This window comes from Gymnoscopelus braueri, assembly GCF_963280865.1.
Source record: "Gymnoscopelus braueri genome assembly, chromosome: 22".
In the NCBI taxonomy this organism is placed as follows: domain Eukaryota; kingdom Metazoa; phylum Chordata; class Actinopteri; order Myctophiformes; family Myctophidae; genus Gymnoscopelus; species Gymnoscopelus braueri.
In genome coordinates this window covers 1750021-1761825 of record NC_137624.1, presented here as the reverse complement: position 1 = coordinate 1761825, position 11805 = coordinate 1750021, and the positions used below count along the sequence as shown (strand labels likewise).

The window sequence follows — 11805 nt, the reverse complement described above, 5'->3', positions numbered from 1 at the left end:
TGCACGGAATTTCGGGTTTTTCCGTGTCTATTCACGGAATTTCAAAAGATTTCAAAAACGTTCAAAGAGAACGTTGTCCTCTGGAGATCGGGTTGATAGCTCACAATGTGTCGCGATCCAGCGCATTGTGAGCTTGTAGATCTGCTATTTTCAAAACAAAATTATACATTTGAAAACGTCTGAAATGGGACATTCTGCATAATGAGTACTTTAAATACATTTTTATACCAATAATTTTTTACTTTTACTAAAAGTAAATTTAGAATTTCGGACTTTTACTTGTAACAGAGTATTTCTACATTGCAGTATTGATACTTTTACTTAAGTAAAAAAAAATACTTTTCCAACACTGGTACACAGTAATTAATAGTTTACTTCCTAGCGACAGTAACTGAGCTGTTGTGCCTTTTCCTTCCTCTTAAACCCATCACACGTTGCTTTCACTGTTGTTTACATTGTACACAGTAATTATGTCCTATACTAGACCAGTGGTTTTCAACCTGTTTCATGCCAAGGACCCCTAAATTGATATACATTTAGCCGCGGACCCCCATCTCAAAATGTTTTGTGCCAGGGACCCCAAGAAGAGAAGATTTGTGTTAAAAAATGCAACATTATACACAATTCGTCAAACACTTTCATGGATTTTTTGAAAATGTTCAAAAATAGCAGATCTACAAGCTCACAGTGCGTCACGAAGTGATGCGTTGTGAGCTTGTAGATCTGCTATTTTTTAATAGCCAACGTATATGGATAAAGGGGTGAAAATATATTAACAACTTTTGCTGGGGAACCCCCTCAAGGACCACCGGTGGTCCCCGGACCACACACGGTTGAGAACCACTGTACCAGACCATACCCGGTGAAGTGCGCAGGCGGAAGTAGTTGCAAACATGGGGTTATTGCACGTCCTGTCGCACGTCACGCCGCGCGAACTGCAAGAGTACAGCATACATGCATATTGGCTACAAAAGTAACTAAGTACTTTTACTCAATTACTGTACGTAAGTACAATTTTGAGGTCCTTTTACTTTACTGGAGTATTTTTTTTAATATACTTTTACTTTTACTCCACTAAATCTCAGAGTCAAATTTATTCCACAACAATTATTTGAAAACTTGAGTTACTAGTTACTAGATTATTATTACAAAATATACATTAACAACTTCAGCCCTATTTAAACTTTGGCTATTTGAAAATAGCAGATCTACAAGCTTGTGAGCATACTATATACTACATAAGTACTACATTGCAGTATTGATACTTTTAAATACAACATTTTGTACTTTTCCCACCACTGCTTATGACCAGGCAGGTCTTGCAGTCATCACCACAATAACTATTTTGAACTGCAAGAGTACAGCGTACATGCATATTGACTACACAGAACCAACCACCATATTAACCAACCCAATCACCAGAGGAAACGTTACTGTACATTCCTCCAGAAAAGTTGAATGACAACATTTCTGGACCACAAATTTTACATTTTAGACACGTTGCACTTCAACGTTTAGGTTTATGGTTAGGTTTAGGGGTTAAGATTACGGTTTAGACACAGTTGTACAGTTAAAGGAGTAGTTCACATACAAAATATGACTTGTTTTTCTATCAGAGGAATGCGAGATTTTTGCTCTCGCATTCCTCAGCCAATAATTTGATTACCGGCGGAAAGATGCTAATGTATCCGGTAGGAGACTCAAAAGAGACTCATTGAGTCTCCTACTGGAGATACCGCCGCTCATCAAATTATTGGCTTAGGAATGCAACGAAAACTAAAAAATCTCCATGAATTTAATGCGTCATGGCATGTGTAATTGATAGAGAATAAGTCTTTTTTTGGGTGAACTACTTCTTTAACATGAAAAAAGTTTGAGAACCACTGTACTAATGGACTGCTAATGTGCCATAGTGTCTATGCTAAATTGGTACATTAGCAATTTAGCATAGACACATTACAAAAATAACATCAGTGTCCTTATAATCTGAAGAAAACATGGAGCCTGGCATTTCAATAATTGGGTCTTAACAGTACAGTCGGTGGTTCCATCACACATTACCCTTTCTTTTCTCTTAAAAAACATGAAAATAAAAATGCCACGAACATGGACATGCCTTGCTACGGACATACGGTATTTGTCCATGTACAGACACGATGAACTCTGATGATGTTGCTGACATAAGAAATGTTTCAAATAATAATTTTTAAATCCAAATAATAATATATTATAATATAATAAAATACCATAAGCTATAAAAACACAAGCATTTACTGAGATGTAGTATGTGGTAATTCAATAATATTATACTTTTGTGTGTGTGCGTGCGTGTGTGCGTGCGTGCGTGCGTGCGTGCGTGCGTGCGTATGTTGGGTTGCGCGTGTTGGGTTGTGGGGTCGTCATACAGTCCAGTCTTTGCACAACATTGTATCGTTAGCAGCTGTAAGGGAAACTGTTTCGTCAGCTTCAATAAATGGAAAATGGTTTTCACTCTGACAGTAGCAGTGGCTGGAAAAAATGTTGCAGTCGATCTAATTTAATAACCAGCGTCCCTCAGGTGAAGCAAGCTGCCCTGCTATTCTCCATGGATCTCTACACACTCCATGATGCTTAATTTAGACCAAGCATAGCAAAACTACAAGCTCGCAAAGGTCTCCCTAAACTAGATAAGCTATGATCCATTTCCCTTTATATGTTATTGATAAATAAATAAAAGAAATGTACAAGCTCTCAATACGTCACATTGCGATGCGTTGTGAGCTTGTAAATCAGTTATTTTCCATTCTAACATAAATAAAAAAAAGTGGTTAATGAAAAGTTTGGGAACCACTAATCGTCTAAATCAGGGGTCTAAATGTCGGGCCAAGGAGGACCCACTAGCTGAGAGATGAAGCAGGGACTCCCCTCTACATACAATTGGTGGATAATGATCATCTGACCTTTCGTGGAGAGTGCATTCACGCTTTTTGTTGTTGTTGTTGTTGTTGTTGCCTGGTATGGCTCATTATCATTGATGAATAAAATGTATCAATGTATCCTGTAGGGACGGGACGATAGTCGTTATTATCGTTCATCGTGATAAAAAAACGCTCACAATAATCGTATCGCAGAGATTTTAATTGATCTTGAAATTGTCCTCCGTCATACACTAGGATGAATTAGCTTTTCTTGAGCTGCCAATTCAGCATCATTTAAAACATTTGGTACGCTCTTATTTCACTCTACACTAATCGATTCGCCAAAAAATGTACGATCTACAAGCTCGTTGCAATGCGTTGTGAGCTTGTAGATCAGCTATTTTTTGGCGAAAGTTCCCCCCCAGAATATGGTTCAAGAGGTTGACAAAAGTGCCATTTTAAGTTTTAAGCATACTTTCATTATCGCGATAATATCGTTAATCGCAATAATTTTTGCCACAATCATCGTCCCATCCCTAGTATCCAGCAACTTGAGAGTATGACATCAATGTGGCCTGGACCTCTGGCGTAGCGGTCCAGGCACCTGGGCACAGTGTTGCCTGACGGCCTTTGCTGCATGTCACTCCCCTTCTCTCTCTCCCTATTTCCTGTCAGCCTACTGTCTTATCAATATACAAAAGCCACCCACATTTTTTTTTTTAAGAGTATGACATCAATATGTGAGACTTCGGGTAGTTAGGAAGGTTAAAGCTATTACTAGTTATAGAACACTTACCACCTTTTGCCATCAGGTTGATGGTAGCCTACACCAAGGGTTCCCAAACTTTTCAGGCCGTGACCCCCCCAAAATAATCATATTTGAACAATATTTGAACTGGGGACCTATTCCACAGGTAACTATTGTCAAAATAGGTCATATTTGACAATTTCGCCAATGTTTGACCATTTTTATAGTATAGTTTGTTGGTTACTTTTTTTTTTTTAACAGGTATTAAAAAAAATCTAAATTGTCACTTGAAATGTGCCGATACCCTGTATACACTTTGTGTTTACTGTTGTGTGAGACAACAATGTTGCACATTAAGCTAATCATCTGGGAACCCCCCAAAATAATTTCCCCCAGTTTTGGAACCACTGACCTACACAGTACCAAAGTTGCAAGCTGGGGCTCAGAGATCATTGTCTCCGCCAGGCCGAAAGGCATGGCGAGAGAGTATGTTTTGCCCCCTGTCCGTCCGTCCGTGTGTCCGTCCGTGTGTCCGTCCGTGTGTCCGTCATTCTGTCATTTTGTGTACAGCTAATCTCTGGCACCGTTGGCTTGATCGCAGCGAAACTGTGCACACACACTCCCTGGATGCCAGAGCAGAACCTCTGCCCAAATTTTTCAAATTAGCCTTTATAGCGCCACCAGGAGGCCGCTTTTTGCAAAACACATTTCTTGACAGTACTCCTACAGATTTTATCCAAACATCACGCAAATCAGTACACAGTATCTCTATAGTCATGTGATCAACACGGATCTGTCCAATTTTCCATATTTCATCCTGATTGGCTAAGGTTGGCTTCCAAAGTTTGCAGGATTGCTCCGTTTTCAACAAAATGCCTCAAATCATGAACGCAGCTTGCGATTTCCGTGAGATTTCACACGCACATTCCCACTAGGCCGAGGAAGAAATGCCACTTGAAAATGTTCAAATCAGCCTCATGGTGGCGCTATAAATGGACGATTTGTGTTTTTAACTATAACTGCACCGATCTGCATGAAACTTTGCACGCACACTCCCTAGAGGCCAAGGAAAAACAACTGACCTGCATTTTTCACATTTGCCTTTCATAGCGCCACGTTTTTTGATATTAAGCCTTCAGAATTTATAAAAATTTCACGCACATCGGTACACTTGATCTCTATAGTCATGTGATCACGATGGATCTTTTAAAATTTTCATATTCCATCCTGATTGGCTAACATTGACATCTAAAGTTTGCAGGAGTGGCCCGTTTTGAACAAAATGCCACAAATCATGAATGCAGCGTCCGATTTTGGTGACACATTCGCACTACATTGAAGAACAAATGCCACCCTTTTAACATTGCCCTTTTATAGCGCCACCAGGAGGCCAATTTTGCAACACTTTTATTTTTTATATTACTCCTTCAAATTCAAACATCATGCAAATCGGTACACATATAGTCAAGTGATCAAGATGGTTCCGTCCAATTTTTCATATTCCATCCTGATTGGCTAATTCCGAACATTGCTGCCCCACAATAACCTACCTGACCTGGCGGAGACCTGTGCTCCGAGGAGCACTTTTTCTAGTTTCCTTGTCATTTCCATGTCCCCACAAATATAGGCTGTTTGAACAAATAGGCCCTACCTCAGTTCTGCACATAAGCAGTGATGCCTCTCCCAAAGGATGGCTGGTAGCCTTCTATTTTCCTCTCTCTGACTGAGCGGTGTTGTGTACATTTGTGGTATTGTCTGATTGTCTATGTATTGTGTGATCTGTCTATGTATCGTGTAATTGTTTATGATATTGTGTGTCCTGATGGCTGCTTGGTGTAAATTTAATTTCCGCAAGTACAATAAAGAATCTATCTATACTGTATATAAAATTGTGTTGCAGATTACCCACTTAAACCTTCATTACTTAGTAAACTTGACCTTTGGCTCTGCACTTGCTTTTTCCCCTCTACACTACATCTCTCTGACAAAAATAGCCGATATACAAAGCTCACAACGTGTTGCTGCGTAACGCGTTGAGAGCTTGTAGATCGGCTATTTTTGGCGAATGTTTCCCCCAGAATAGGGATGCTAGGGTCCAAGTGGTTTATGTAAAAAAATGTTTTAAAAAACTGCAGCGTCCCGTATAGTAACTCTGAAGACGAGCTATATTGTAAGATGAAACCCTAACCCTAACCCCAAATAATATTTTGAATAGTGTTTACATGGATAAGTCAGCTATGAGGTGGGGGAAAAAAATAGTATTTTGGGCTGAGTTAAATCACGGGTCAAATTTGACCCGCTAACAACAAAAGTGTCAGCAGGTTTCTAACACAATGCAAGGTTTAATTCAGTCATGATTTAGGCATTGACGCAAAGATTTGAATGCTTGGAATCGACATGGGACCTCGTCAGGGTTACGCCGGTTCAGAACGCGCGTTTGTTTTTCACCTGGATAGGAAGGGAGTTGCCATGGAATTGATTACCTGTGGAATTAATTATGCTTCCACAGACACGGTAGACACAGTAGATAGAAGGACTTTCCACTTAGCTCATCCTCACATCGTCACAAACAAGCCGGGCTGAAGGAACATTCACCACAATTACACTGAACTCTCACAAGGTAAGACTATTTCTACGCTACTAACACTAACTATCTGTAATCTATACTATACCATTACCAACCCTTTGATTGTAGGAACAGGAGGACATAGCCTGCATTAGGTTTTGTAGATCTAACGGTTGCTGTAAGTGATATTTCTTTGGTTAAAACAAACTTTGGTTAAAAAAAGTTGAAGCTCTATATTGTGATAGTAATCATTGCTATTCAGTGACGGGGGTCTCCCTGTCTCTTTAAGACCTGGAACGCATCTGTGTGTCATTTTAAGATTTATTTGGCTATTCAAAAATAGCAGATATACAAGCTCATAGCACGGCACCAAGCGCGGCACTATGAGCTTGTAGATCTGCTTTTTTTTTTAATCTTGAAAATGTGTGCAAATCTTTGAATATATATTTTTAAAGCGAACATTTGTAACTAAAATCTTTGTTTCTGGGGGGTCCCTGGAACAAATGTGTGTGTGTGTGTGTGTGTGTGTGTGTGTGTGTGTGTGTGTGTGTGTGTGTGTGTGTTATGAATGTATTCTATGCCCTTTTTCCTCCAGAATTCCGTCAGGTCGGTGTATAGTAACCTCTCAACATGCCCACTAAGTTAGAGGGAGCGATGGACGCAATGATCACAGTGTTCTACAACTACTCTGGAAAAGAAGGAGACAAGTATAAACTGGACAAGGGAGAGCTGAAGGAGCTGCTCACCAGTGAGCTCACCGACTTCCTGACGGTACAATATACAACACTTATTCTAAATCCAACCACAACGTTTATGGTAATATATATATCCAACACTTATTCTAAATCTAACCCTTCTTTATGGTAATGTATCCACACTTATTCTAAATCTATGGTAATATAGAATAATTACAGTTATTCTAAAAGGATCATTTCCCTACAGTAATATATTAAACACAACATAATTAGGTCTGGAGTGGAGCAGGTGGAGTAGTTATGGAAAAGTAACTGAATTAATATTTGGGAACATTTGGCATTTTTGTCAGGATTATATCTTCCATTTGTGCTACTGTGATTTTGCAGAAGTTCACACATGTAGCGCAACAGGCTGTATTTATTCTTACAAATCTACCAGATCTACAAGCTCACATCGTGACCTGCGTTGTGACCAGCAACAAAGTGCATTTACTCGAGTACTGTTTTTAAGTAAACATTTTTAGTTACTTTTACTTTACTGGAGTATTTACAATTTAAAATACTTGTGCTTCTACTCCACTACATCTCAGAGGCAAATATTGTACTTTTTACTCCGCTACACTTATTTGAAAACCTTAGTTACTAGTTACTTTGTAGATTTGGATTATTATTACAAAAACACTTCAGACCTATATTTGGCAGTTTGAAAACAAGCTGTGAGCTTGTAGATCGGCTATTTTCAAAGGATTGTGAAATGGGACCTTCTGCATAATGAGTACTTTTATTTTCGGTATTTTAAGTACATTTCGATGCCAATAGCCAACTTTTGTACTTTTACTCAAGTAAATGTTTTAATACCGAACTTGTAACAGACTATTTCTTCAATACGGTATTGATACAAAGTGAGTACTTCTTCCATCACTATGGTCGTGACCTGCAATTTTCGGCATGTGACTCCATCATCATCATGACTGAGTAGCCTACCAAGGGGCTTACAGGCTTCTAGCAGTGGTGGAAAAAGTACTGACATGTTTTACTTTAAGTAAAAGTATCAATACGACAATGTAACACTCCATTACAAGTAAAAGGCCTGTGTTCAAAATGTTACTTGAGTAAAAGTACAAAAGTATTGGCATCAAAATATACTTAGAGTACCATAAAGTAAAAGTACTAAAATGTTTGAAAATAGCAGATCTGCAAGCTCACAACGCGTCGCGATGCGACGCGTTGTGAGCTTGTAGATTGGCTATTTTCAAATAGCCTTAGTATAAAATAGGACTAAAGTGGTTAATGTATGTTTTATAATATAATAGTTTATATCTGCAAAGTAACTAGAAACTAAAGTTTTCAAATAATCGTAGTGGCGCAAAAGTACAACATTTGCAACTTTACATTTGAGATGTAGTGGAGTAGAAGTAAAAGTACAGAAAATTGGAAATAACCCAGTAAAGTAAAAATGCCTCAAAACCGTATTTAGGTAACGGTACTTGAGTAAATGTAATTAGTTACTTTACACCACTGGATTTCTAGACATCACAAAGAGAGCCAGCCCTGTCTGTGGTAGAGGCTGTGTGGTTCTCCTGTGGATTGAAGGCTCAGGTGTATCGGTATAGGACTTCACCGTCCAAATATAGACACCATGTGACGTCATCCAGGGTCGCCATGGTGATGTCACCACCTGGTCCCTGAGAACAAACAACAGTCCCTTAACCCGTTAACCGCTTCCAACCCGGCGGGGGTCCCTCAGGTGGTCTGTACTGGGGCCCCCCTCCCTTTTTCCTCCCTCTACATCACATCTCTTCGCCGAAAATAGCACATCTGCAAGCTCACAACACCATGCAATGTGAGCTCAATCTTTGAAGATTTCCGCCTATGCTCAAAATAGGGATATACTGTATTATTCCTTGATCACTTTATTAAATTAAAGGTATGGGTAAGTGATATTTTTTGGTCAAATGAAAAGTGTGTTGTTAGTTGTTAAAAGGTTATAAGCATTATATTCTGTTAGTAATCATTGCTATAGAGTGTTTGTTCAGTAACGGCGGCCGCGAACCCGCGAATTTCCCAGAATTGCGAATATTCTAGTTTTTTTGTGTCATCACTTTCATATTAACTTCTTTAATCTGTATCCTGACTGAGTTCTCTATCCTGATTGTATAAAATAGATATCCCGACCTGAAAATGCATTTTCAAACACTCTATAACAATGAGTACTATCAGAATATAAGGCTATATTTAACACTTATTTTAACCAAAGAATATCACTTACCCTACCTTTAAATATCAATTATGTTTTTATGGAATAATTGTTTGAATTGATTAGCTTGATTAAAGGAGTAGTTCACTGAAAAAATTACTTGTTTTCTATAAATTACACACCCCATCATGAAGCATTGGATTCATGTAGATGTTTTAGCTTTTGTCGGATTCCTAAGCCAATAATTTGATTACCTGATGCTAATGTATCCGGTAGGAGACTCAACTCACATTTTAACATTTTTTAAAAGTAAAAGTATCAATACTGCAATGTAGAAACATTCTGTTACAAATGAAAGTTTGGGAAATCAACATTTACTTGAGTAAAAGTACAAAAGTATTGGCATCAAAATATACTTTAAGTACCAAAAAGTAAAAGTAATCATTACTGACTGTATCCTGATTGTGTTCTGCACCAGGCGGGATGATTGTACTGTATATGCATCTCACATACTATTGAGTATAGCTACTGAGTTATACAGTATGTGTCTAAAACTGGAGGTGCGCAGAGCCGGATGGCTATTCGGCCAGATCAATGGTTCCCGAGAACCCCCAAAACACCACGAATATCTGTGTATCTGCCCGCCCATGGGTCTGAGAAAGATGCAGAAGTTCTCTGCGTGCGGGAGATTGTATGCACCGGCTTCCCTGATCGGCCAACCCAAACCGGCGTTTTCACGTATTGGCCGAGATTCGCATAACCTTTGTGCTGCATAGTCGATAGAAATGAAACAAATTGCATCGTTGCCGACATGCATGGCCCCAAGTAGGCCGGTGCTGCATCCTAGTACAGTGGTTCCCGAACTGGGGGTCGGGATCCCCAGGGGGGTCCCCAAATGATGTTGGGGGGTCTCCAGATGATTTGCTTAATGTGCATCATTGTTTTCTCACTCAACCGTAAACAAACAGTATAAGTGTAAGCAGGGTATCTGCACATTTATAAAGTTACAATTTAATTATTTTAAGACCTTTTAAATACCAAATTGGCCAAATTGTCAAATATTACCTATGAAAGAGGCAAACATTGTGAAAATAGACGATCTACAAGCTCACAACGCATTGCAGGATGAGGCATTGTGAGCTTGTAGAGCGGCTATTTTCACAATATTCATCTGTGGAACCGAGTCAAACTAAATGTAATGCCTACAATTCCAAGTGCTTGTCAGGATGGGGGGGTCCCCCAGTTTAAATATTTTGAGGGGGTCGCGGCCTGAAAATGTTGGGAACCCTTGTCCCTTATGTTTTAAATCTGGCATAATGTTACTTGACGTTAACGTACCGAATGTTTTTATGTTTGCAGTCCCAGAAAGACCCCAACCTGGTGGAGAAGATCATGAACGACCTGGACTCCAACCAGGACAACGAGGTGGATTTTAACGAGTTTGTGGTGTTAGTGGCGGCGCTCACCGTGGCCTGCAACGATTTCTTCCAGGAGCAACAGAAGAAGAAGGAAAAGCAGTAGATTTCAAGACCAATTTACACGTTGTCTTACGATGCGGTCGCTCGCCGGAAATAGCAGATCTACAAAGCTCACTCACAACTTGCATCTGAAGATACTCTGTGCCAGAGACCCCGATACATGAGTTGTTATTCACAATCTGTATACATTTTTCAAGATTAAAAAAAAATTGCCAATCTACAGCCGAGTATAAAATATGGTTAAAATGGTAAAACTGATGTTGATGCTATATTGTTAACTAATTTCACTGGGGGCCCGCTGGAACCTCCCTCAAGGACCCTTGCCGGAACACATTTTGAGAACCACCTGTTGTAGAGCTTGTAGATCTGTTATTTCCGGTGTGCAAATAAGTATGAATCGGTCTCCACAGTTCAATGAACCAAGCATCTAATACTTCTATTGTTATGAGCGTTCAACACATGTACAAGTTATCATGAGATTATGAATTAGCATTTTATATTCCCATGTCAGAAGATAATTTGACCAGTATTTGTAGACAGAGGGCATGAATGTGTCAATATTCACGGACAAATGTGTCCGTAAGCGAGACCTGTCCGTGACCATGTCCATGGCAAATTTGGGATTTTTGAAGAGAAAAATACAATAAAAAACAAAAAGATGTTTTCTTTAAACAGATCCAACAATGAGCAACCGAAATTGGCTTCCATCATATTTGAAACCGGTTCCAGAACTGGTTTTATCACACTGTCAGAGCTTGTATGTGGACTTCATGTCTGCTCTGCAATTACAGTACCGATGGTTCTCTACCTTTTTAATTTCAAGGATCACCACAACTCTGAGAGTGTAGAAATGGAACCAAATGGACCCTTACGGGTCCATTTGGTTCCAGAATGACTTTTTTTCTATCGATTAGTCACCCCATGGAGACTTCATGGATTTTTTTTTTTTTTTTGTCGCATTCCTAAGCCAATAATTTGATGACCAGCAGCGGTTCCGGTAGGAGACACAAAGACTCTCCTATGTGTCTCCTACCAGAACCACTGCCTATACCGGTCTACTGGTCATCAAATTATTGGCTTGGGAAAATATCCATGAATTCAAGATGGGGTCCATGGACATGGGGTGACTAATTGATAGGAAAAAAAAGTATTTTTTTGGGTGAACTATCCCTTTAAGGAACCGGAATTGCTAAAATCCCAAAGGATCCCAAACCTAATTATAAT

General features: G+C 39.3%; 1 protein-coding gene across 1 annotated transcript; it reads left to right on the top strand.

Moving 5' to 3' along the window:
• Positions 1 to 6841: 6841 nt before the first annotated feature.
• On the top strand, positions 6842 to 10624 carry s100z (S100 calcium binding protein Z; the record flags this gene model as incomplete). The annotated part of the gene is made up of 2 exons (XM_080419408.1): positions 6842 to 6982; positions 10463 to 10624. 2 exons carry the CDS (start codon positions 6842 to 6844, stop codon positions 10622 to 10624), a joined length of 303 nt encoding a protein of 100 aa, XP_080275534.1.
• Positions 10625 to 11805: the final 1181 nt, after the last annotated feature.